The sequence below is a fragment of the Hyperoodon ampullatus genome, assembly GCF_949752795.1.
Source record: "Hyperoodon ampullatus genome assembly, chromosome: 3".
Classification (NCBI taxonomy): domain Eukaryota; kingdom Metazoa; phylum Chordata; class Mammalia; order Artiodactyla; family Ziphiidae; genus Hyperoodon; species Hyperoodon ampullatus.
In genome coordinates this window covers 168,911,962-168,938,174 of record NC_136916.1, presented here as the reverse complement: position 1 = coordinate 168,938,174, position 26,213 = coordinate 168,911,962, and the positions used below count along the sequence as shown (strand labels likewise).

At 57.9% G+C, this 26,213-nt stretch overlaps 1 protein-coding gene across 1 annotated transcript in view; it reads left to right on the top strand.

The window, feature by feature from the left end:
• ITPK1 (inositol-tetrakisphosphate 1-kinase) overlaps nucleotides 1–25,337 on the top strand; it is a gene marked incomplete at its 3' end in the record, with an annotated part of 167,532 nt that extends 142,195 nt beyond the window's left edge. The window contains exons 5-10 of the mRNA XM_079699798.1: nucleotides 5,638–5,736; nucleotides 6,057–6,097; nucleotides 9,846–10,011; nucleotides 15,776–15,843; nucleotides 20,445–20,607; nucleotides 24,979–25,337. Of these exons, the coding sequence (XP_079555924.1) occupies nucleotides 5,638–5,736; nucleotides 6,057–6,097; nucleotides 9,846–10,011; nucleotides 15,776–15,843; nucleotides 20,445–20,607; nucleotides 24,979–25,337 (896 nt within the window). The remainder of the gene's footprint in view (nucleotides 1–5,637; nucleotides 5,737–6,056; nucleotides 6,098–9,845; nucleotides 10,012–15,775; nucleotides 15,844–20,444; nucleotides 20,608–24,978) is intronic.
• Between the last annotated feature and the right edge of the window lie 876 nt (nucleotides 25,338–26,213).

Sequence of the window (26,213 nt, the reverse complement as noted above, 5' to 3'; positions counted from 1 at the left end):
GAAAGCGTCTTATTCTATTTGGGGGAGAAGAACTGTTGGCACTGTTGTGGTTTTCCCAGGGCGGAGCTGGAGGGAACTCTGCTGTCGCTGTCGCTGTCCCTCACATGGGGCGGGGCCAGCGTGTCTGCTGCCACCAAGGCGCTGGCTCCACCGCTGCAGGGCCCGGCTGCTTCCTCGACGTTCCCACTCAGGTGACCTCTGTGTCCACGAGCTAGACTGATGTCACCGTCTTCATCTCAAAGGCTGGGTCCGTTTGTATGACCACATGACAGCGTGTCCTCAAGCAGGGCCTTTGTACTGGCTGTCCCATCTGCCAGGAGCACGTTGCCCCCAGATGCCCAGGCTGACCTCTCGCCTTCCTGTGCCTTTGCTCAGCGAGGCACATCCCGATCACACCTCCACCTCCACTGGCAGCCCCCTCGCGCTCCCCGTGTCACCTGCCAGCACCATCTAGCTGTCCATTTTACTCATCCATCGGGCTTACTCTCCGATCCCTGCACCTGGAATGTCAGCTCCACGAGGCAGCGTTGCCTGTGTTCCTTCATTGCTGGGTCTCTAGCTCCAGCGATACAACACATTGTTTTGTTGGTGACCGATTGTTGAAACCAAAATAGAAACAGTAGTAGTTTCTAATTTACTGTGATTTCACAGGCGTGGCAGGATGATTTTGGCTACAAGCAGCCAGAAATTGGGTCAAGCAGTAGAGTCATCGTGGTCTGCTATACCCGAGTCCAACATTGGAACAGGCCCCGGGTGTGAGACAGCCTGCAGCCCAGTGAGGGACACAGGTTCCTTTCCAGCCTCTGCCCTGCGGGCACAGGACTGCCTTCCCCCAAGGCGGACCCCCACAGACTGAGCTTGGTCTGTGGGCCTTTCAGGCAGCATGATCAGGGAGGTCTCGGTCCCGGGCCCACTCTGGAGAGGGCGCGCGGGGTTTGCAGCTGGTAGTGCCTGTTGCTCAGGGTGTGGTCAACAAGCTCCAAGTTAGGATAAAGGAGGAAGAGCATGACGCTGTGCCTGGGCCCCTCTTTCTTGTCACACTCGGTCCTTGGCCACCTCTGCTGGGTCCTGCTATCACCCAGGCTACCGCCTCAGACCCCAGAGCCTGAGATTTCGGAAAGATGTGGATGTCTGGCCTAACGCTGGATGCGGCCTGTTCGTTGGAAGTGTCTCGTCTCTGCATTTCATCTGGACCCCAGATATCTCCTGGAGAGCTTTCTCCTCATCCTTCTCTGATTCACCCTGGCCTTGGCAGGGGCAGGGCTGGGGGACGGGTCTCTGCAGGTTTTCTGGAGAATCGAAGGAGACACTGTACCCGAAGCATTTATTTAGCCCAGTTTCCCGCAGGGAGCGAGTGCTCACTGGATGGCAGCTGCTACCGCTGGGGTTTTTTCCTTATTTTTCTTTTTCAATTGGTATAAGCCACATACCATAAAATCCACTTTTTTTTTTTTTTTTTTTTTTTGGCGGTACGCGGGCCTCTCACTGTTGTGGCCTCTCCCGTTGCGGAGCACAGGCTCCGGACGCGCAGGCCCAGTGGCCACGGCTCATGGGCCCAGCCGCTCCGTGGCATGTGGGATCTTCCCGGACCGGGGCACAAACCTGCATCCCCTGCGTCGGCAGGCGGACTCTCAACCACTGCGCCACCAGGGAAGCCCAAAATCCACCTTTCTAAAGTGTAGATACAGTTCAGTAGGTTTGAATATATTCACAGAGTTGTACAGCCATCACAATTATCTAATCCCAGAACATTTCATCACCTCAAAAAGGAATGTTCCCATTTGCAGTCACTTCCCATTCCACCTGCCCCCCAGGCCCTGGCAACCACCAGTCTCCTTTCTGTCTCTATGGATTGGCCTGTTCTGGACATTTGGGCTAAATGAAGTCATGTATTCTGTGGCTTTTCTAACTGGCTTCCTTCACTTAGCAGAATGTTTTCAAGGTTTAGCTATGTTGTAGCATGAATCAGTGCTTTTTATGGCTGGATCTATTCCATCGCATGGATATATCACGTTTGTTTACCCACTCATCAGTTGATTGACATTCGGGTTGTTGTCACTCTTTGGCTGTGATGAAAAACGCTGTTATGAACATTCCTGGACAGGTTTTTTGTGGACATATGTTTCCATCCTCTTGGTTTTATAGCTAGGATCACACTGGGTCTGCTGGGTCACGCTGGAACTATGTTTAACTGTTTGAAGAACTGTCAGACTGTTTCTCAAAGCAGCTGGGCCATTTTACATTCCCATCAGCAATGTCAGGACTCTTGTTATTGTCTGTCTTTTTGGTTGTAGCCAGCCTAATAGGTGTGGTTTTGATCTTCATTCCTCTGATGGCTAATGACGTTGAGCATCCTTTCCCATGTTCATTGGCCATTCGTATGTCCTCTTTTGAGAACTGCCCATTTCAGATCCTTTGCCCATTTTTTAAATTGGGTTATTGGTCTTTTAATTGTTTGGTTGTTAATAGTTCTTCATATATTTTGGATACTAGACCCTTATCAGATATATGATTTGCAAATATTTCCCCCCATTCTGTGAGTTGTCTTTTCACTTTCTTGATAGTGTCCTTTGAAGCACACAAGTTTTAAATTTTGATGACATCAAATGTGTGTCTATTTTTACTTTGGTTGCTTGTGCTTTTGGTGTCTAAGAAACCATGTCTAATCGAAGGTCATAAAGATTTATACCTGTGTGTTCTTTCTTCTAAACGTTTTATAGTTTTAGCTCAAATGCTTTTTCTGCACCTTTTTTTTTTTTAAGGAATAACTGTTTTTTGTTTTTGTTTTAAATATTTATTTATTTTTGGCTGTGTTGGATCTTCGCTTCTGTGCGAGGGCTTTCTCTAGTTGTGGCAAGCAGGGGCCACTCCTCATCGCGGTGCGCGGGCCTCTCACTATTGCGGCCTCTCTTGTTACGGAACACAGGCTCCAAACGCGCAGGCTCAGTATTTGTGGCTCACGGGCCTAGTTGCTCCGCGGCATGTGGGATCTTCCCAGACCAGGGCTCGAACCTGTGTCCCCTGCATTGGCACGCAGATTCTCAACCACTGCACCACCAGGAAAGCCCTTTCTGCACCTATTGATAGGATCGTGTGGGTTTCATCCTTTATCCTGTCGATATGGAGCGGGCACTTTTTCTACTAGGGAGGCCATGGTCAGTAGCATGGACTTGGAAACCAGCTGCCCGGGGATGAGCCCCCAGCTGCACCCCTTACTCACTGTGTAACTCTGGACAGGGAGCTTCACCTCTCTGTGCCCCATTTTCTTTATCTGTAAAATGGGGGTGACAGCACCTCTTTGTGGGGTTCTTGTGAGGGTAGGTGATGGCTTTGCAGACCGTGTGGTATCGTGTCTGGCACATAACAAGTGGGGTTTATTGACTGCTGGCCCTTAGCCGTGATGTTACTTGAAAGCTTTGGGCTGGGGTGGGAAGGGCACTGAAGGCGGATCTAAAAGCCAGGCAGATTCACCTGCTCCGAAAACTCCGGAAGCTCTGACCGGAGGTGGTCTGTTTGACTCCAGGGATTTCCGAGTCTTCCCATGGGAGGGCTGGGTCCAGGGTGGACCCCCTGCCAGGCCAGGTGGGCAACTGATGCAGGCCGGCCTGCTGTCGCACTCTCCAGTTTGTTTGGCCTGGGGTGTCACGCCCTGTTAGGGCTGGGCTGGAGGGGCTGCAGCAAGGAGCCTTTGCGCAGAGCGCTTCCTCCTTCCACAGACTGCCAGCCCCTCACCAGTGTTTCCACCCAGCTCTGACTCTGGGCAGGGGGTGCAGAAATGGGGCCTGTTTAGATAATGGCTTACAGCTGAGAGCCAGGACACCCTCCCCCCGCCAGCCCTACCTCCCTGCTCTGATGTCCCTGGCTTCTCTTCTCCTGGCCTGCCATGTGAGCCTGGCTCCTTGTCCTGGCTCTGTATGTGGCTGTCAAGTGACCTTGGGCAAAGACTGCCTCTTTGGGCCTGTGTTTCAGCATCTGTCCCTGAGGAATATGAGTGCTCCGTGCCATGCACAGGGCCTGTCTCGCCGTCTGCCAGGGCTCCACCCTCCCTGGGTCCCCGAGAACCTGCCATGACTCTGCGCCTGTTTGGAGTTTGGACTTTGCTGGCGGGGGGCGGGGAGGGAAATTAAAACACTTTTAATGTTGCCTGTGTAATTCTTGGCACTGGCTTTTATGAGATATGTGAAGCTGGATCTTACCTTGGTTTCAATGTTTTAATGTACTGACCTCCTAGCCAGCCAAGTAGCTAGAAGCTGTTGGAGACAAGCTGCTTTACTGTTTGCTTTCGGTTTGGTTTCCAAGTTTGTGGCGGGGATGGGGGTGTCACCCCCATCCCACTAATGCTCAACCTTTCCCAGCTCCTGTGCCCAGAAATACAGGGTGGTCTTACCTCCTGGGAACTGGCACCCTGAGCGGGGATGGAGGTAGACTGAGTAGTAATAACAGACCAGCCATGCAATTTAACAATCAGTAGAGAGATTCAGAATACACTTGGTTTTCCCACGAATCATCTGTTTTGCCCTCACTCGGTGTCTGGCACCAGGGGCGTCCTGACGAGCAGAACACACCCAGCTCCCAGAGCTTCTCAGGAAACCAAACACGCCTGGAACCCATAGGGTGAGCGAGCACGCCTCCAGGAGCGGGGACTCAGGAAAGCAGCAGCATGGGGATGGGGCTGGAGCTGGAGTGTGGTGGCAGCAGGAGGGTGGTGCCTGTGCTCGCGTGTGGCCCGTCGGGGTGACAGAGGGGTCGGGAGCCGCCTCTGTTAGGTGGTGAGAGGCTGCGTGCCAGGGGTCCCTGTGTGACCGCGAGCCGCTCTTTAATCCCCCCACCCCCCCCCTCAGCGTCCTCCCCACGGGATTATTTGCAGACTTCAGAGGCGATATACATAAAGCCCTTGGCAGTGCTAGACCTGGGATAAGAGCTGAAGGGCTGGTGTCATTCCTGTGCTTATCATTAAGCTGATACTGCCTATGGAGGGGGAAGTCTTTTTTTTTTTTTTTTTAACATCTTTATTGGAGTATAATTGCTTTACAATGGTGTGCTAGTTTCTGCTGTGTAACAAAGTGAATCAACTATACATATACATATATCCCCATATCACCTCCCTCTTGCGTCTCCCTCCCACCCTCCCTATCCTACCCCTCTAGGTGGTCACAAGGCACTGAGCTGATCTCCCTGTGCTATGTGGCTGCTTCCCACTAGCTATCTATTTTACATTTGGTAGTGTTTATAAGTCCATGCCACTCTCTCACGTCATCCCAGATTACCCTTTGGAGGGGGAAGTCTTCATTGCCCCAGAACAGTGGTCATAGTTGATTGAGTGAAAATTTGCATTACAAAACAGTACCTCCTTGTGGAGCTGTGTGTGTGTGTCACATGCCCAAGTGCGGGCTAGGAGGTAATCGCAGTCGTATCTGTGACTGTCTGGTTTTCACTTTTAGTTGATCTTCAGCCTTTGCCGTTATCATGTATTGGTTCCGTCATTACAGAAACGCTCTTAGAAAATGTAATGAAAGTCTATGCTCTCATTCCCGGGGCATGTGGGTGACTGCGGCCCATCAGATGGGGTGGGCAGGGGCTCTGAGGGGGCCCCTGGGGAGAGGGCGGTGCTGACTTGGGCTTCTCCTCCACCCCCAGATGACAGGATCTGCTCACCACCCTTCATGGAGCTCACGAGCCTGGGCGGAGACGACACCATGCGGCTCCTGGAGGAGAATGGCCTGGCCTTCCCGTTCAGTGCGTACCGTGCCCTGAGCGCGCCGCGTGGGGGCCGGGTGGGCCTTAAACTTCCCGAGGGTGCAGTCATGCCGCTGGGGAGGGCATGGCCCCGGGTCCCTGGGTTCCTGGGTGGTGAGGGCCTGGCCTGGCAGCGTCCGTCCAGCTCACCCGTGGGCAGGTGCTGGCCCTGGTTGAGTCTGCGCTGCCCTCCAGCTCCCAGCTGCCCCTCCCCTGAGGGGCTGCAGGAGTTGTTGAGAGTTTCTCCCTGTACCTGCAGGGCTGGGCTTTGTGGGTGAATAGGCTCGCTCACCCCTCTGTTTTTCTCTCCCCACCCACAGTTTGCAAAACCAGAGTGGCTCATGGCACCAGCTCTCACGAGGTGAGTGGAGGATGTGACGACTTGACTGCCCTGCCCGCCGCCTCCCCACCCTGGCCGTCCCCCTGCCCCCGATCCTGTCGGCTCGCGGTGTCTCTCTGGGAGCCCGCCAAGCCTGCTGCTGCTCCTGAGGTCGTGGCTTTGTACGCTCTCTCCACCCACACCCTGTGCCTGTCCTGTCCCCGAGGCCGCGATGGCTGTGCCTGCCCCCTTTGTGCCCGTGTGAGCCAGGCCTCCATCTGACCAGTCCTTTGGCCCGTCGGTGCCGGTCACTTCCTGCTCCGTGCCGGGCACTGGCCTGGGCCCCGCTGAAAAGATGCCATCGCTGCCCACAGGGATCTGCCAGGCCTGCTGAACTGGGGAAGGGGGTGAGAGGAGGAAGGAGCACCCTACCTGCCGTGTACGTGATTGCCCCGCCCTCTCATTCAGTTCTGTGTCCACCCAGTAGTCATTCCCAGCCTTGGGTGCCCCGGGAAGGATGCGTAAGATGTGAGTCCTGCCCTGGTGGGGAGCACAGAGTCCCTGAGGCAGAGGGCACCAGCAGGGTGTGGTTGGGAGACGGTGGAGGAAGCCTTTTGGGAGCTAATGGCCAGGCAGGGGCTCTGCTGGGTCTGTTGCCGTCCTTAAGAACCATGCCTGGGACATTGTCTTCAGGGGCACAGCCCAGCCTGGGGGGCCCCTCATTAGGTGCATGGGAGGACACCCTGGGCTGTAGACATTTGACCCACCCAGAAGGCCCTGTAGGAGAGTCTGTCCCGGGCAGCCCCGCTGTCAGAAATGCTGCCCCAAGACCTATGACTAAACGTGGACAGCCCCGGCAGTGCGCCCTGGAGAAGATGTATGTAGTGTCTTTATCCCTGGCATGTATTTTTGGGGAAATGTCTGTAAACAGATGTGTCCCTATGGTGTGGTACATGCCGTGATGGGGCTGCAAGGCCGAGGGGTCCCTTTGCTTGTGGGGGGGAATGTGAGGGCAGGAAATCCTGGCCTGTAGCAAAGGTCAGCTGTCCCCTAAGTTCAGGAGCCCTCGTGGAGCCTTCCCTGCCCAGGCCTGCCTGGGCTCCGGGCCAGGGGTGTGCGCCTGGGCCGGGCCCCGGGAGGGAGCAGGAAGGCTTCAGAGCAGCCAGGATCGTGTCCCTGGAACCCACACTCCCCTCGCTGGCACCAGCACCGGCTCCCCAACCTTCCACCTGGCCCTTTTCACCACCAAAGGGTTCCTCTGTTGGTCAGTGCCTCGGGGTTTTCAGGACAGAAAGGGCGACTGCAGTCATTAGTGTGATTAGACCAGCCTAATGCAGAATAGGTCAGCCTGCCAGGAAGGACCCGCTTCTGCTGTTGACGTAAGGACTTCGGAATCACACCAGCCTGGGACCAGGTCTGGTTCTGAGCACCACCAGCTGTGTGACTTCGGGCAGATTACCCAGCCTCTCTGAGTTTCCGTCCCTCACTTGTAACTGGGGATATGGTGGCTGTTGTGAAGGATAAGGGAGTTGCTGCGTGTGCTGCCATGGGGCCTGGCCCAGGGAGTGTTTGATACGCTGTCGTGAAACCAGTTGCCCTGGAGCCCGCTGGGTCATTGCTGATGGGGCGGGGGTTCCGGATCGAGGTGGCTGCCCTCCTCCAGGGGAGTCTTGACTCCATGGGCTCAGGCGCCTTCAGGGGAGGCTATTTCACCCCTCAGTCCAGTTATCCAAGTCTGGCTCCAAGGTGTGTGCCACGTCCCCCTCCACTGCCCCACCCCTGGGCCTCCCCCAGCCCGCCGTGCGCTGTCTCCAGGAGGGGCTCCTCTGCTGGGTGGGGGTCCGGGACAGAGCCCTGAGATTGGGATCTGGGGTGTTGCAGATTCCCAGGGGGCTTGTGTGCCGCGGGCCGTCTGCCTCCTGGGAGGCTGTTAGCATCAGAGGGACGCCCCCTCTGGTGGGGCGCCCTCCGTGGCGTGAGCCTGGGGGTGGGACGCCGAGGCCCGTCACCCACCTCAGGGGTGCCCGGGGATGCTGAGCGCAGCAAGGATGGAGGACACCTCTGTGCACGTTATGAGCTTCACACGGGAAAGGGGGCCTTCTGACCGGGGTCCCCACCTGTACCCCCGTCCGCCCGAGCCCTACCTCTGATTCTCCGGTCCCTCGCTCAACTGAAATCGGGACTAGTTTGTTTTCATCTTATGTTCACACGATGGTTTGGGCTCTTGTCTTGGCTTTAAGCTGGTGTAAGCACACAAGTTTGCTCCACAGTGGAATGCCACGTCCCCTCCTTAAAACAAAACAAAACAAAAAAAAACCCACTGAGCCAAAAGCTCGGAGGACCCCAAAGCGACCCCATGGTGGTTATTTTATTTATTTATTTATTTTTAATGTTTTGGGCCACACTGCGCGACACGCGGGATCTTAGTTCCCTGACCAGGGATCGAACCCATGCCCCCTGCAGTGGAAGTGCGGAGTCTTAACCACTGGACCGCCAGGGAAGCCCCACCATGGTGGTTACTGATGCTATTTTACAGGTGAGGAAAATGGAGCTTAAACAGGGTTTATGCAGCAAGTGCCGGGGCTGGGTCTTGAACCCGTGTACGGCTCTCTTACTTTCATCAGATGACTAAGGAGATGATTCACTGCGGCGCACGTGCACACACACACACACACACACACACACACACACACACACACACACACTTTTCGTTTCCCCGTGTGGCCTGGATCTCTACTCCTGCCCCACCCAGCTGAGCACCAGGCACATCGTGGTGGTGCTCTGTGACAGTTGATGTGACAGGCAACAGCCAGTGTGCTGGCCAGCTGGCCAGCCCCTCCCAGCAGCTCTGGGCATCTGGTGGCTCCTTCCTGGGGCCCCGTGGACTTGAACGAAGCACTAGCCGTGGCCCCGGCACTGGCAGCTGCCTGCAGGGGGCCCTGCCTCAGCCAAGGCGGGCAGGCTTTCTCCAGCCGTCCCTCTTCCCACCTCGACCTCAGTTCCCTGCCAGACCCTCCTGTTGGAGGCCTTTGTCCCCAGGGGATTCAGGGACGGGGAGCGGCATGTTCCCGTTCCTCAAGTGCTCGTGTGGCTCACTCAGTGTGTAAGACGGCAAGGCTGGGGGCTGTTGGACCCCAGCCCATTCTAGGCTCTGTCACTTTCCAGCAGCCACTAAGTGCCTCAGGGCCTCAGTTTCCTCATCTGTACAAGGGGCGTGGTGTCAGTGCCCACCTCGGAGGTACATTGTGAGGGAAACACCAGGTGATTCATGCAAAGTGGTTAGGACAGGGCCAGGTGTGTCATGAGTGCTCAAAAGGCAGCGCTTGTCATTATGCAGGCTTGGACCCAAGGCCTCCCAAACCCTGATCCATTGTCTTCCGCTTCCTGGCTGTGCCACCTGCCCCCCGCCCGCCCCCCCCACCCGACCAAAGACTTTGTGGAGGAACCTCTAGGAGGTCATAAGGGTTAAGTAGTACACAACCCAGGGGTCCCATTCCCTGGGTGCAGTGTGAGTAGTGGAATTGTGCAGTGCACAGCCAGCTCAGCCTTACATGGCGGGCCTGATGGTACAGGATTTCCAAACCCCCATAGCAGGAGTGGATTGATCCCCAGGTGTTCTTCTCAAGTCCCACTCCACTCACCCTGGCTTGAGACTCTTCTTGGGGAGCCCTTGTGCTACAGGACCAGGGGTGGGCCTTGGTGGCAGTGCTCTGGGCAAGTGACACACCCCGTGCCTGAGGCTGAGGAGGTAGTGGACTCTGACCAAGCCCTTGGCCCCCTGTCTCCCCAGATGGCCATCGTGTTCAACCAGGAGGGTCTGAGCGCCATCCAGCCGCCCTGCGTGGTCCAGAATTTCATCAACCACAACGCCGTCCTGTACAAGGTGTTTGTGGTCGGCGAGTCCTATACCGTGGTCCAGAGGCCCTCACTGAAGAACTTCTCCGCGGGCACATCAGGTAACTGAGCCTCGCGCCATCTCTGGATGCCCTGAGCTTAGGGGCATGGCTGGAGCACAGCACCAGCCGCCAGTTTCTGGAGTGGGGAGAGGTGATCTGAAGGTTGGAAGAGTTGTGTCCAGTAGGTAAAGAGGTCTTGGGGCACGCCAGGTCATTGTAGGGGCTCCGTCTGTCTCAACTACCATAAATTCCAGGAAGAACCTGAAAGCTTTCTGCACCCAGGCCGCCTCCCGGGGCCGCATGCGATGATGAGGCCCACAGGGAACACGCTGGAATGGATGATGGTCCCTTCAGCGAAGCCAGGGAAGGGGAGGGAGGGAGGGTCCCCTCATATTTTGAGGACCAGAGCGCTGGCTGCTTTATCACATCTCCTTTTTCCAGCTGGGAAACACTGAGTTACCTGTTGCTTCTGCAGCTGCTGAGGTGGACGCATGCTCTCTTCGGAGTTAGCACATAGGGCACAGGACTTCCCAGCTGTGGGACCCCGGGCAGGTCAGGAGTGGGCACAGTCAGCCTGCCAGGTCCCCCACAGGGCTGAGGAACGCATCGGTGAGCGTGTTTTGGATCAGTGGATGATGGTCCTCCGTGTCCCTCAGATGTCACACAGTGGTGGCATTTGCAGGGTTCTGCCAGCATTGGGGCATCTGAGGGGGTCCTCTAGGGAGGCTGAGGGGCTCCACGTGCTCAGCTTTTCTTCAGCTGCTCACCAGCTCCAGGTGACCCTTGACCGTTTCAAAAACTGACCCTAAGATAAGCACCCTAAGGCTGCTTAAAGGACTGTTCTAGTGGTTCTGGAGGCATCTCTAAGGCAAGTTCCGGAAACCTTTGGAACAGTGGCAGTATCTCTGGAATAAGCATGGTTTTCCAAGAGGACCCCTCGGAGGGTGTCTGGTTGCCCTGGTGTGCTTTGCTCTCACTCACTGTGTGTTTCTCTCTGGACGGGAAACCCGCCATCACCAGATGAAATGCCCAGGCTGCGTTATTTCCCTCTGAGCAAACAGATGTGTCTTCCTAATATCCCTCTGCTGGGACTGCCTGTCACCCTCCGCTCCTCATGGCTTCAAGCCACTCCGCTTTTTTTTTTTTTAATAAGTTTATTTATTTATTTATGGCTGTATTGGGTCTTCGTTGCTGTGCGCGGGCTTTCTCTAGTTGCGGTGCGCGGGCTTCTTTTGTAGTGGAGCACGAGCTTCAGTAGCTGTGGCACGCGGGCTCAGTAGTTGTGGCTCGTGGGCTCTAGAGCGCAGGCTCACTAGTTGTGGCACACGGGCTTAGTTGTTCCGCGGCATGTGGGATCTTCCTGGACCAGGGCTGGAACCCGTGTCCCCTGCATTGGCAGGCGGATTCTTAACCACTGCGCCACCAGGGAAGCCTCAGGCCACGCCTCTTGAATGAAGTCCAGCTGTTCGCGTCCTCTCTCAGCCGTTCTTCCCATTAACACAACCCAGAGAGCAGACACTTTGGAAATGTGTGTCTCTTTCCACTGCCCATCTGAGTGCTGGCAGGGCTTTCAGGGCATCCCGGTCCTCACACTTGTCCTTCCCTCTACCCACTGGGCTGATGGAATGATCTGGGGGTGGGGGACCGATGTCAGGAGGGGTCTTTTTGTATGTGACTGTGTACTGGCAAGAGGCGTTCTTACCGATTGTGGGCAGGATGAGGCTGATATTTTTTTAAACCTGTTTATATTGTTTCCTGATTTTTAAAAATATGTTCTTTAAGTCTACGCAAAATGTATTAAGGGAAGAGTAGGTATACCTTTTTATTTATTTTACCCCAAATCACTCCATCTCTAAAAGAAATACACCACCTGGTTTCCTCCCTTTCCACATGAAAAGTGTCCCTCTTTTCCTTCCCTTTTTCTCCTGGTTGCAAAGGCCTGGGCCAGTTTCCATCTGGGAACCACTAGTGGCTGGGCGTCAGCTCTGTGTCCTGTGTCTGAGGACAAGGGCTCCGCATCTGTGTCTTCTCATGGCCATTCCAGGTTGCCCGTTTACCATAATATGCAGGCTGGGGCCGAGTAAATCAGTGGAGAAACACAGAGCTAGCGGAGAAGTGTTCATTATGCTCAGGCGAGCTGAGTGATTTTCACTGTGTCCATCCCTCCATCCCCCAAACTGATGCTGTGTCCACTGTCTTCAGGGCATCACACCAGCTCGTTGTTCTTTTCACACGTGTGTTCTCTTTCTGGATGAGAAGCACAGTGTGACAGCGGCTCTTTAAGCTGGACCAGTTGAGCAGGGGGCTTTAGGGCTCTGGCTTCTTTCCAGCCCCCTCCCAGCTTTCTGGTTCCCATGGCCCTGTGTGGCGGGCTCCCCGGCCTCCCCTGTCCATGCAGGGAGATGGAGGCTCCTTGAGTGGGATTCTTTTGACCTGCAGTGGCGGTGAGGACACCGGCTTTCCCTCCACGACTACTGTGTTCTTTTGATTCTCAGATGTACTTTTGGTTTTCACCTGTTAGCATCTCTGAAGTCAGGTGTGTCTTACGGCCACAGGCCTCTTGGCAGTTGCCTCTGCTGGAACTGAAGACACGTTTTTACAGAGAGGGTTGAGGTTGGCCTGCGCCAGCCCCAGGAACACATGTTCCCTGCCCTTGGTCCACGGTCTTGGGGAGACTGCTCCCTTCTCTCCACTAGTTCCAGAGTCGCAGTGGGCGTGTTTCTCTGCTCCCCTTTCTGTGTGTGGGTTTATTTCTGTTTCTTTTCCTCTGTGGGCACAACGCCTTTGTTATACTCTGCACGTGGGCCTTTTTTCCCTTAGGGGTATGTATATAAAGGAACGATACCGATTGCCACATAGAGCAAGGGTCAGCAGGCTTTTTCTGCAAAAGTCCAGAGTAAGTGTTTCCAGCTCTGTCATAATTATTTAATGCTGCTGTTGTTGCCTTAGAGCCGCTGTAGACAACATGTAAGCGAATGGGCGTGGCTGCGTTCCAATAAACCTTTATTTACAAACACAGGCGGCGGGCCAGATTTGGTGATCTTGCATCGAGAGGCCCTCAGGTGTAACAAATGCCCTGTTTCCTTGAACCTGCCAGGCGCTCAGCCCTGGGATCCAGCAGGGAACTGGATAATCATCCAAGTGTCCTGCCCTCGTGTGCTCATCTTCTAGCGGGAGAAACTACACACCAGGGAAGAAGTAATGAAAGGACGAATTGTGGCAGCACAGATGAGGGACCCCAGAGGAAACAGTGGGTCCAGGGACACTGCTGGGTGAGGGAGCCCCTCGGGCAGGGCAGCTGGGGCCGGCCCCTCTGCGGAGCTGATGCTTACATGGGACCTGGGAGGAGGCCTGGGCCGCCGTCTGCAGCGCCATGACATGCTTCCCCCGCCAGAGATGTGAAGATTAAGCAAATGAAGCTGAAGAAGGTGTGGCCACAGCTCACAGCTGCACCTCAGACCCTCTGGGATATTTGGGTGCTAAACTTGTCACTGACTCTGCTTCTTTTGAACCTCTTTTTCTTGTCTGTAAATTGGGGACAAAAATACCCATATACCTCTTATTGCCTCCCCTCTCCTGTGGGCGTTCTTGGTGGTTCTTCACGGGGCTCCGTGTGACTCGGGACTCATCCAGGAGCAGAGAGGGGATGGGCCCCCCCAATCCAGGGTGCACCTGTGATCAAGGTGCAAGGGCCCAGCCAGGCTTATCTTTAGGGAACTCGGTATCCTGAAGCTGCCCAAGGAAACTGGCACCAAGGGATGCTCTGACCCTTTCTGACCCGTCTCGGCTTCCACAGTCTCCTGGTTCATCAGATGGCCGGAAGCCGCTCCCACTGTGTCCGGCCCCTGCTCAGGCCGCACATGGGGAGGATCTGAGTAAAGGGCAGCTCTCCCCTCCCTGTTAAACAGTCCTCTGGCCAGGGCTCCCAGGTCGGCGTTAGCCAGGAGGAGAAACGAGTCTCCTTTGAAATGGTCCACACTTTTGATCTTGCCACGAGAAGCTGTTGGGTGACATGGTCTGTCCTGTTCAATGGACGCTGGGTACACCCCTCCGAGCACCCACTTCCTTCCCTTCCTGGCATAGCTGAGCACCCATAGCGTTCCCTGTGGCTCTTGCAGGCTTCCCAGCCTCCCTGAACTTGGCTGTGTCCACCTGCTCTGGGTGGCCTTTCTCTCCCCAGGCCTGCTCTGCCATCCTGGCGACTGCCCTTGGGTCCCACAGGGTGGGTGGGAGGCGCCCTGAGCTCAGTAGGACTGGGCCAGGCTGGGCTACAGGCTGAGAAGGTGGGCAGTGCCTACAGAAGGCCAGAACGCCCATCCCAGCTGCTCGAGCCCTGCTCCGGGCTCTGGCCCGTGGGGCTTGCCACCCTCTGAAGGCTCACTCTTCTTGGCTGTCGGCGCCCAGGAGTCGAGGTCGGTGGGGCTGCTTGGCACCAGTCCTGCAGGGTGTTTATTTTCCCCAGGCTCCTCCCCAGGACCGTCTCTCGTGCCCCCCGTCTGGACTGGCTCTGGTCGGAGCGGTAGGAGGACTGTCGGGCACACCAGGGCGGCAAGGGGCCTGCATGACCCGCTAGCGGGAAAGATGCCAGGTACATCTCAGCGCCTGCCTGCTCAGCCTCCGCCCGAATCACTTCCTCATGCATGATTGTTGCGGCGCTGTAATCCTGGAGGTGGCGGGGGGCAGGCCTTGGCAGCCAGAGCAGGTGCCTCCTCGGTCTGGCCCCTGGCACACAGCAGTGCTCAGCCAGGGCCTTTCCTGGCCTGCGCTTAGGGGCCTGGGTCCCAGGGATGAGCAATGTGTCCTGGGGGATGGGAGCCATAACGCCCTACCAGGAAAGACTAAAGCAGAGGCTGCTGGGGCCACGTCGGGGCTCGTGGTCCGTGCCATTCTTGGGGTGGGGGGATCATAGTGGGATGATGGCCTTTACCAGATCTCAATCCTGAGGCTCATGGTTTTGTGATTCGTGCATTTGTGTGCCACACTTCCAGCTGCTGGAGAACATGTTTCTGACCGACTGACCTGCCTTTACTCTCCAGGGGGTGAATGAACAAACCAACTGCTTATCACTCTCAGGAATCTTGGGATTGATCTACCTCTCGGGCGCCCCCATGGGACCAGGGAGGGAGGGGATGGGAGGTGTGGAGGGTATTTCATGGGGCTGTGCTAACTTCCAAAGCCAAACAGACATTATTCTGTATGCTTTCTTGGATGGGTCCTACAGAAGCCCCTGCTCTGATTTCCTATTTTTTCCTTAAATAGTGGGGAAACAGCAAAACCCTTTGTATTTTAAACACTCACGTGCCAAGTGGCAGCCTAGCCATTTCTCAGCTGCTACCCTGCAAAGGCATTCCGTGGGCAGAACCGGGAGGGGAATGCTGGATTAAATGGCATCAGTTGACCTCTTTACTCTGAGCCTTTGCTATTCACATATGCAGCATTTCCCACTCACTTAGCCCCCTTTTTGGTGCCATGTCCGTAAGACACTCTAGACACACTTTGGGGAGGGGGGCGCCTCGGGTATTGGGGAAAATCAGGTACGGTTCTGTAAGACGCTAGCAGAGGCAGAGGTGCGCTCATCAAGCCGTTCATTTTTATACGGGAAGAAAAATGGAAACAGGAGCCCTGCCTGGGCGTGCGTCCCTCCGTGGCATCATGTCTTCTTGGGGTGGGTAGAGAGGCCCAGGTGGCTGCCGCTGGTCGCTGAGCCTGAAGGCCACTGTGGCCTATGGCTGGGGTGGTGCTGTCCCCTGGTGTCGGGTGCTGGAATCACCGTCCCTGCCTCGAGCTTCTAACTCCGGCTTCTTCCTGTCTTTGCTTTTTTCAGACCGTGAGTCCATCTTCTTCAACAGCCACAACGTGTCCAAGCCAGAATCGTCATCGGTCCTGACCGCGGTATGTCCCTCCCACCGAGCCCTGGGTGTGGGGTGCTTTGGGCTCTCCAGCGGGGCAGGGTGGCAGGACCTTCCCCCCCAGGCCAGGGACCCAGGGAAGTTCCAGAGACCCTCTTCCTTGCTTGCTTTGGGCCTTCGTGACAGTGGTCATGGCAGCCACGCCCGCTCGTCGCTAGGCTACTCCAAGTGGGTGACTTTCTAACTCTCCTCCTGCATGAGGAAATCCCCCCACCGTGAGGACTTTGAAGTCCTGCTTTCTAATCTGCCTTTTGCCTGATTTAAGAAACGGGAGCAGAACGCCACCTCAGTTTTCCTCTTGCTTTCCTTGCCCACGTGAGTCCAGTGAGCGTTTGTTAAGAGCCTGCCGTGTACACCTGGGGCCGCTGGGTGGGCTCGGGTTGCTGTTCAGCGAACGTCGCTGCGTGTCAGGCTCCACCCCCAATGCCCTGAGGCCCAAAACAGCCTTGCAGGGGTGGACAGACATCCCCCCTTTCCTGAGGCGGGAGGGCTGTGCTCAGCCAGATTCACAGGGCTCCTCACTCAGGAACAGGGACGAGATTTGACCCCAGATTAGTCTGATGCCAAAGCTGGGTCTTCCGGGAATTTAGGGTTTCTTATCTCCCTGGCAATTGCTGAGCAGTTAGAAGTCAGCGCTGGGCCACCTGCTGCTGTTCCTCCCTGTGTCCTGAGAGCCAGGGGTCTCTGCCGCCACTGCCGCTGGAATGAGCCCTCTGCCAGCTCCCCGCTCCCCTCCTGGCCATGCTCGGAGGGTTTGCCAGTGTCCCCTCCACTGCAGACCCCCACCTCTAGGCCTCACGCCCCCTTGTTCCAGGTTAGGGCCTCCGGTCCCCCGACCGAGGCCGCCTGTGCTTTTCTTGTTTGTTTCTGGTTCCTTTGAGGAGCCAGCTGTGTGCTGAGGGTTCGACAGAGCACAGGCGTGGAAGGGACCTGGAAGGAACACCAGCGTCCCTCAAGATGCTAATAGACGTTCCCCGGGAACAAGTTTTGTGGTCAAGGATGCTTGGAGAACAACCAGATTTTAAACAGAACCCCTCAGCACCTGGCTGTGCACATTATAAGACGTAAATAGGTGTTCTGTGCGAGAAAACGTTCTGGTCTCATAAAAGCTGCAGAAACTTCAGGCTGGCCCAGCTCCGCAGGGCCTCTTCCCTGCGAGGCTCTCAGACCTTATTCGGCCTGTGACTCTTGGAGGGGGTTGGCATTCCGCGGACTTGCCAAGAGGCTGTCCCTGCCACTCCCCTGGCACAGAGGAGCTCTAGTCACCACTGGGCTGTTAACTGATGCCAGAGGGTCACTGTGAGGGCCAGAAGCAAAGTCACCTTCCTGGCTAATCACCCACCTACCGTTCAGCCTGCGTCTCCGTCTGCCACGTGGGAAAGGTCGGCCTGCAGACACTGCGGGGCCGTCTCTCCACCTTTAGGCCCCGCTGCCATCTCCTGCTTCCCCTCAGCTCACGACTGCTGTGTGGGGATTCCCCCAGGGCTGGCAACCTGGAAAAGAGAAAAGGGAAATGCAGTCAGCCGTCCCTTTTCCACTCGGGATGTCCGGCCCACGTGCACAGACAACTCCATTCCCAGACCTGGGTGTCCAGACAAGGCCCTTAGCATCCTCCTGCTCGCTGGGGTCCCTCCAGTCCCCATCTCGGCCTCGTGCAGGTGCCGGGAGCCCTGCCCTGGCCTTGAAGCCCCTCCTCCCTCCCTGGCCAGATGCTCCCAAGGGTGGACGCAGCTCCCACACCCAACTGGCAGCCCCCCGCCAGACACGGGTACAGGGTATTGGTTAAGAGTGTGGCACTGACAAGACTGCCTGGGGTCAGACCGAAGCTCCACAACCTTCCAGCTGTGTGGCCTCGGGCAAGTCACATTGCCTCTCTGAGCCTCGGGTTCCCCGTCCCACCCTGTAGGGTGGTGGTGGTGTTCAGGGAGTCCCTAGATGAAAAGCACCATGGCGGTGCTGGGTGTGCAGTAGGTGCTCAGTCAGTGTCAGCTGTGACTGATGACGGGGGACCCGGGGGTCCACCTGAGCACCTGTTACCACCTCCATCGCCTCCTTGTTTCAGACAATCAGAGGGCTCCAGAAGGACTTCTGAGATTCCTTAGCTGAGCTGAGAAGGTGCTTTTATAAACAGCGGGGTCACGAGGCTTTGTAACAAAGCAGCAGCCACTGGTCCCCTTGCTGCCAGGCCTGAGCCACAGGCCTTACGGGTGAGCTTCATGGATCCTCACCACAGTCCCATGGCGGCGGGGGTGTTTTTATTACCCCGTTTCCTGGGACGAGAAAACAAGACGCGGCAGGGCCCGTTATGGCTCAGGGCACACAGCGGGGACTGGGCAATGCCAGGCATCCTCCCAGGGCTCTGACTCGGTGAGGGACCCAGGCCGCAGGACCAGTGGCCAGGCTGCTGACCTGGGGCTCACTCAGGCAGGTAGGTGCCTGTCACGGCGAAGCTAACGCAGATGCTTAGAAAGCGTCTCCCCTGGACGAGACGCCAAGGCAGCGGGATCATGGGCACTGTTGGGGGTCGCTGCCTGCTATGCAGAGCCGGTGGATGTGGCTTTCACAGTAGCGCACAACGGTGCCCAGTTGTGGGGTCCCTGCCCTGCATGTGTCTGGGAGTTCCCCATTAGCCGTGTGGCTTCCTGAGCTGGGGGTGAGCACCATGTGTCCTGGGCACCCAGGGCTCTGTCCCCAGCCCACCTGACCCAGCCTCACTTCTTGTTAACATTTGTCGTTTTAATGTGAACCGTTCAGTGGCGTTAAGTACATTCACAGTGCTGTGCAACTGCCACCTCTGTCTAGTTCCAGAGCATTTGCATCACCCAAAAGAGAATCCTGTACCCATTAAGTGTCACTCCTCATTCCCCCTCCTCCCAGCCCCTGGCAACCACTAATCTGCTTTTTCGTCTCTATGGATTTACCTACTCTGGACCTTTCATATTAATGGAACCATATAGTATGTGACCTATTGTGTCTGGCTTTTTTCACATAGCCTGATATTTTCAAGGGTCATCCACGTGGTAGCATTGTGAGAACAATATTCCATTGTGCGGGTAACCCATTTTGTTTATCCAGTCATCTGTTGATGGACATTTGGGTTGTTTCTACCTTTTGCCTATTGTGAATAATGCAGCTATGAACAGTGGCATACAAGTTACACACCTGGGGTGGAATTGCTGGGTCAACATGGTAATTCTCCATTTAGCTTTTGGACCCAGCTTCTTTTTTATTTCTGATGGGTAAGCTCCTGTGCTTCCCCTATGGCCCCGAGCCCACAGTCCATAGGACTCTGGTATCTCCTGAGCACCACACGTGAGCCCTATTCTGGCCGACACGCTGCCATCCATGCCCTGAAATGCAAGTGGAGCGGCTCCTCCAGCCAGGCGTGTGCTGTCCCCATCACATCAATGACCTTGTGATTCCTCCCACCGGTCTGGGATGGAGGCCTCGTTGGCCCTGTTTTGCAGATGAGCAGGCTGAGGCACACAGAGGCCAAGTACTTTCCCCTAAGACCGCAGAACTAGGAAGTCACGGTCAGCATTCAAATCCGGATCCGTCGGACTTCAGTCCTTCCCAGGGCTGTGTTCTACTTCCTTGGAGGCCCGGGCCAGGGGCCACGCTTGAGCCCATGAAGACCTGTGTGCCTGTCCCAGGCCAGCTGTGATTAGAGCAGAAAGTGAGTGGTGTCAGCGGGTGTCCAGGGGACGGCCCCACGAGCCCTGTGGAAGCTTCACTGAAAGCTGAACTTGGACCCAGGAGTTGGGCGGCAGCAGCAGAGTAGACTCTTTGGGGAAAAGCCCGCTGAGCACGAGTCAGTGTGGCCACACCAGAGTTAGCGACTCATCCGGAAGGGGAGAATGTAAGCCCCACCCAGGAGCCCTGTGACCACCACCCGCCCCTGCCCACTTCCGGCCAGTAAATGAAGGCCGGTCCACGGAACCTATCACCTCACAGCCTTGAGGCTCCGGCAATGGTGGGCCAGTGCGGTGATGCTGACAGAAATTCCCCCCGCTGCCTGCCTCTGCCCTAACCGTTCCAGCTGCCCCCAGCTCTCTCCTGTGGGTTCTCGCCCCTGCACCTTTGCTTCCACTGTGCTCTCACCTGGGTCCCTTCCCCACACCCCCCTCAATCCTCCCCATCTTCAAGGTCCAGCTCACAGGCCCCCTGAGCCACACAGTCTTCCTGGGTTCACAACAGACTCTCCATCCCCTTCCTCCTTGCTAAGAGGCTTGGGTTTTACAGGCTTAAATGCCTGGGTCCAAATCCAGCCCTGAGCTGTGTGGCCCTGGAGTGGCCCCTGACCCTCTCTGAGCTTCAGCTCCCCTGTGTATAAAATGCTCTCCCTGCTGGTTATGAGGACTACAGGTCACGTACGCTGTATACCTAGCAGCTGCCCAGCCCGTGGCAGGACTTGGAAATGGCCATCCTTGTGCCGACTCTGGTGGGTCTGTCCTGCCTCTTGCCTGCAGGAAAGGCCCGGCCTGTGCCACCTCCCTGGGGGGTCTCTGCGTGTGGCAAGGCGTGGAGCCTCCCCACCTGAGGCCTGACTCGTGTGTGTGTGTGTGTGTGTGTGTGTGTTGGCAGCTGGACAAGATCGAGGGTGTCTTCGAGCGACCGAGTGACGAGGTCATCCGGGAGCTGTCCCGGGCCCTGCGGCAGGCGCTGGGCGTGTCGCTCTTCGGGATCGACATCATCATCAACAACCAGACGGGGCAGCACGCCGTCATCGACGTCAACGCCTTCCCAGGTGAGCCGTGGGGCCGGGCGCCGCCTGCACCGGTCTGTATACTGGCAGCCTTGGCGGGTGGCGGGGGCCGGAGGGTCGGGCTGACCAGCTCCATCCCTCACTGTCTGGGGCCCGGGGTCAGAGCAGCCCCTGCTCAGCCTCAGCCCCACCTGCCAGTGGGCTTACAGGGCGCGTAGTGGGCCTGCAGCTAAACGCGTGTTCTTTCCCCTGCCTCTCCTGGCCCGGTGCCACCAGCAGTGGCCTTTCCAGGCCAAATCTCAGCTGACCTCTTGGGCCCTTGTAGGTTTAAAGGGCTGAAAGGACACTGGAGGGCATATAAAGCCCAGTTTACACGCAGGGAGGGAGGGAGAAGTTGTCCCAGGTCACACTGCAGGGTAGTAGCCAGGCCGTGCTCCTCCTCCCACCCCGAGCCACCATGCTGGGGACACGCTCGGATCCGGCCAGCTCCCCGCAGCTGGGGCGTCTGCTCGGTGCTGTCTGCGGCAGCCCTGAGGTGGGAAGCACTGCCGGGCCTGCTGCCCCGCCAGGCTCTGCCCTGCACCCCTCAGATCCCAACTCAGGGAGGGGCTCAGTGGGAGCTATCACCCGAGAACCCTCAAGGGGACCATTAGCTTCAGCAGTGATGGTGGTGGTGGCCCTGGGCTGAGCTACGTCACAGAGACACGTGCTGAGGCCAAGCGACTCCCCATCTCGCGGCAGGTCAGGGACAGAGTGCTGCTTCGCTCCCTCTGGCCCAGAGCAGCCTGGGCGCTTACCCTCTCGGTGGGCGTCTTTGTCTCAAGGCCGAGGCTCTTGCCTTTATTAAGCACCTGCCCTGGAGGTAGAGCCATCGTCACTGCTCAGTGGATATGAAGAGAGGAAGCGATTCCCACCCTCGGGGAGGCTAGCATCTCACGTGAGAGCCCTGCTAGCAGGAGGGCGCCACGCAGTGGGCGTCCGCAGGGAGCAGGAAGCCCCCGTGCTTGGGGAGCATCATGGGGCACCAGGCTGGGTGCTTGATGCATGTCCCCTGCACTGAGATCATGCGGGCCAGGCCCGGCCGGCACCACAGTTCACAGCCAAGGAAACCCAGGTTCGGGGGAGGCCCCTCCTGTCTCTGTCACGCAGTTTGTCGAAGGCCCACTGCGTTCCCCAGCTGCTGCAGACAGCGCGGGGTGGCGGGGGCCCTGCCCTCGGGGGCAGGGGTGCCAGGGGCTCCTCTGTGAAGTGCGAGTGGGAGCAGGGCCTGGCAAGAAGGGAGGGAGCCACGCCTAAGGATCCCGGGCAGGGCCTGCGGAGGGGGGGCCTGTGGCCCGAGGCCTCGTGCAGCAGGGAGGTCAGAGGTCAGAGGGGAGCCCACCACGTGGCCGTTCACTCTGAGCAAGGTGGCGCGGCCATCTGAGGTCTGTGTTCGTGAATAGAAATTGAGACCCTTTGGGACAATGGCCTATTTTTCTGTAGTCACCGTGGGTGCGGCCTGGACGGAGAGGTGGGTTTTTGATGAGCGAGGGTGACGGAATGAGAGAGCCCAGGGAAGTTGAGGCTGCATCAGGGGAACAATTACAATAAATCAGAGGATCTAAATCAGGGAGGACGTGGAGGGAACGACAGCGAAAAGGTGGCTGAGTCAGTGGGTTGGGGGGACCGGGCAGGGCAACGCCCGGCTGGTGGGGTGGAGGTTCTAGAAGGATTCGGGGCGGGGAGGAACTCTGCAACTGAGCTGCGGATTTGTGCTGGGTCCTGAGTTGGCCCCGCCCAGCCAGCACCTGCACGACTCGGGCCGGACATTCTGAGGGCGTCCCGGGTGTTCAGAGAAGGGACGGCCACTGTGAGCCAGCGTGGATGGGGGAAGCCAAGAGGAGGCCCCCGGTGGGCCAAGCCTGAGTGATGGAGCTGAGCCCCGAGGAGACCGTGAGGGAGCCCGGTGCTGAGTTAGGCCCCGGGAGCGCGTGGGGCTTGGGGCCCCAGAGGAGGCGGTGTCCAGGAGATGGGCCACCTGGGGCCCCGCTCGCTCCCTGCTTGATTTACGGGCCTGGATCTGGAGTGCTCATGGTCCTGGGCCTCCTCACCCTGTGCCTCGGGTCGTGCGTGTCCGGCAGCAGCCCCGGCAGACAGCCTTTGTGCTGGGCTCTGGGCAGTGCTGACAGCAGTGGCCGCCAGTGGTGCCCAGCCTGCCTGGGGACCTTTACCCCCAGGGTTCCATTTCATCCTCACAACCACACAGCGTGCAAGGGACCATCAGGATCTCCATGTACTGCCGGGCACGTGGAGCCAGGGGGCTGGGTGACACGTCCAAGGTCACGTGGCTACCAGGTAGTGGGGCTGGGCCTGGGCCCCGGGCCCCTGACCTGAGGCTGCCTGCTTCTTAGCTTGAGTCGTGGGTTCAGATCCTGGCTGCCCTCACCCTCTGCTGAGGCGAACCTCCTGATGGGGCAGCCTCAGTGTTGGCCCGTGCACAGTGGGAGCACTTCTCCCCTCGTAGCAGAGGAGATGGCGTGTGCACAGTGCCTGCCCTGCAGTGCTCCTTCACGCCTCAGTCCACCCTCCCCAGGCTGCGTGGAGCCGTGGGCCGGGCCTCGTCTGGGGACGCCAGAGCTGTTGCTGAGGGAACAGCTTATGTTCCTTGGTGGCCTGTCAGCAGATCTCAGCTCCTCTCCCCTGCTTGCATCTCTGCCCTGGAAACCCAGCAGCACGTCTGCCGATGGCCCGTGACTGCCCTGTCTTCCACCCCCAGCCCCAGGGCCGAGGAGGCCCCCAGTCCTAGAGCGGGGCACCCAGTACCACATGTATCCAAGGCACGGGTGGCACCCAAGGGCCTGGTTCAGATCCCAGTGCTGCTACTTAGAGCTTCGTGTCCTCATCTGTAAAATGGAGATAACCCTCAGGTCCCATTCCCCAGGGGCTATAAGAATGCCACGAGCAAGGAATGTGAAGCATGTACCTGGGGGCCAGCACTTGGTGAGCCTGGATGAACGCTAGCCGTGGACATTGTCACCATACCCACCCTCACAGTGAACACGTGTCCACCTGCTGGTGGCTCTTTTGGTATTTGGCGCTGGTTCCTTAACTCTGTGCTTCCATTTCCTCATCTGGAAAATGGGGACAGGGGGTTGTGATGATCAAGAGAGGGAGTGTTAAGCAGGGCAAGCGCTACACGTGCCAACATACACCCAGTTTTGTTTTTACCCTGGGCACCTCTGCTTGCCCCTCTCAGCCTCGGGCTCCCTCAAAACCACAGCACTGTTTGCTGGACACATAAGAGCGTGGACAGTGAGGTAGCCCCATCTGCCTGGCCCCTGGGCAGCCTTTTCTGTACGAGCTAACGCACCTGCCCAAGTCCGAACCTTCATTCTCCTGCAGCTCGTGCCAACGGCTGTGAAGACCATCCCAGAGGACGTGCAAGGGGTCGGTACCTCTCAGCACCAGGCCTGGTGTCAGCGATGGGGTCACATCCCAGGGCAGGGGGTGGTACCTGGGCCCCCTCCCGATGCAGGCACACTGTCCCTTTTGGGGGACCTGCTTCCTGTCCCGATCACTGTTCTTGCAGCTGTGTGCCCGGTTCTCATCGCTGCAAATTGGTTCAGGCAGGCGGGGGCGGGGGCACCCACCCCGTGTCGAATTTCTTTCGAAGCAGCTTTCAGAAGTCAGCAAAATCCTCGAGCTAGATCCGAAATTTGCTCAATGGGTGGCTCCGAGGACTGTTTGCTGACATTCGCAATTGCATCTGTGATGGGAAACGCAGGCCCCAGGTGGGTACCGGCGGTTTCTGTTCAGGAGATCTGGGCCCGCTTGTTAGGGAAGCGGTGTTAGCGTGGTGGCCTTGTTGGGGGGTGCGCAGTCTCTATCCCTTGGCTTTGCTGCGCGGAGGACGCAGCATGGCGGGCCTCCTTGCAGGTATTGATACTTTGGGGGTGAGAGGGAAATGGACTCAGCTCCAGGAGCAGCTGCTGTTGATCAGGCCTCACCCACGTTCCAGCCCGCCCAGTCCTGCCCACAGGAGCCCCCTTCCCCCGTCCTCAGTTTACACACAGGGAGGCTGGCGCTGGGCCACGTGGAGGGGGGAGGGGTGTTTCTGATTCAGAGCTGGAGGAGCGGGCCTTCTGTCCTGCCACCTCTGGCCACTCCACCTCCCCCATGATGGCATCAGACCACGTGGGGAGGGGGGTGATTAGATGAGATGCCGAAGCTGTGCTCAGCAGGGACTGGGCGCTTTCTCAGCGGCTTCTCACCCTCCGGGGGCAGCCGAATTCAAGGACTGGCCCCTCGGGGCCGCACGCACCGGGCTTGGAGTCCAGGCTGTGTGCGCTCGACCAGCCCTCGTGGGTCCGCGAGCCCTTTCGCGCCCCCCGCACCCACCTGGCTCAGCGTGCCGTCTGTCTCTCCCACCCCCAGGCTACGAGGGCGTGAGCGAGTTCTTCACGGACCTCCTGAACCACATCACCACCGTGCTGCAGGGCCAGAGCGCAGCCGCGGCAGGCACGGGGGACGTGGCCCCGCTGAGGCACAGCAGGCTCCTGGCAGAGCAGGCGGGCGGCCTGGCGGCCGAGCGGACGTGCAGCGCCAGCCCCGGCTGCTGCAGCAGCATGATGGGCCAGGAGCCGCCCTGGACGGCCGAGGCCGACGTGGGCGGCGTGGGCGCGGGCAGCACCTCCAAGCTGCCGCACCAGAGACTCGGCTGCACCGCCGCCGTGTCGCCCAGCTTCCAGCAGCACTGCGTGGCCTCGCTGGCCACCAAGGCCTCCTCCCAGTAGCCACGGGGCCCGGGACCCTGAGGGGCGGCGCGGGCTGCAGAACACACGCTGGGCGAGCAGCTCCCAGCGGTGACGCTACTACTAAGAATTCCCAAGGATCTGATTCTCCTTCTCCTTTTTTTTTTTTTTAATTTTTAACCTGATTCTCTGAAGTCATGATCTACATGAGGGGTGGGGGTGGGGACGGAAGAGAACCCCAAGTGGTCCAGCCTCGCGGAAGAGGGACAATGCCGCCTGATTCCTGCTGTGCAGATCTCTCCACTGAGTTTACACACGCTTGTGTTTTCAACACTAGGTCTGAATGTGAGGTGGGGTGTGCATGCGTGCGTGTGTGTGGGTGTGCGTGCGTGTGCATGGTCGCCGTTCGTGTGTGAGTGCCCGAGCACGTCCACGTCTGTTCTTCTCGATGGCTGCTGTGGCCCAGGCCTCGGGGACCCTGGAGCAGGCCATCCCTGGTCAGGCTTTCGGCGGCTGAGCAGAGCCAGCAAACGGTTGCCCGTCTCTCTTCTCTCCAAGCCGCCACGCCAGGCCCGGCCCCGTTTCTCTTACCGCTGGCTTAAAGCCTCATCCGGTGTGCAGCTGCCCCCCTCCCGAAAGCAGGAGCCAGGGGAAGCAGGAGGCCCCAGCTACCATTTCCTCGGGGATTCCACGCAGGGAGTCTGGGCTGTGGCCCACCTGCTGCCTGCTCACGAAAGCAGAGGAGGAGGAGGAGGCTTCCCTGGGAAGGCCACAGCCCTGAGTCGGCTGCCTCTGTCCACGTCCAGCTCCCTGGAGTCCACTAGGCCCGTCAGCACGTGTCCCACACAGCCCTGCAACGGGGCCTCCTTCCCTGACCGAGCGCCGCTGTTCCCTGGACCCGGGAGGAGCCTGCCTGGT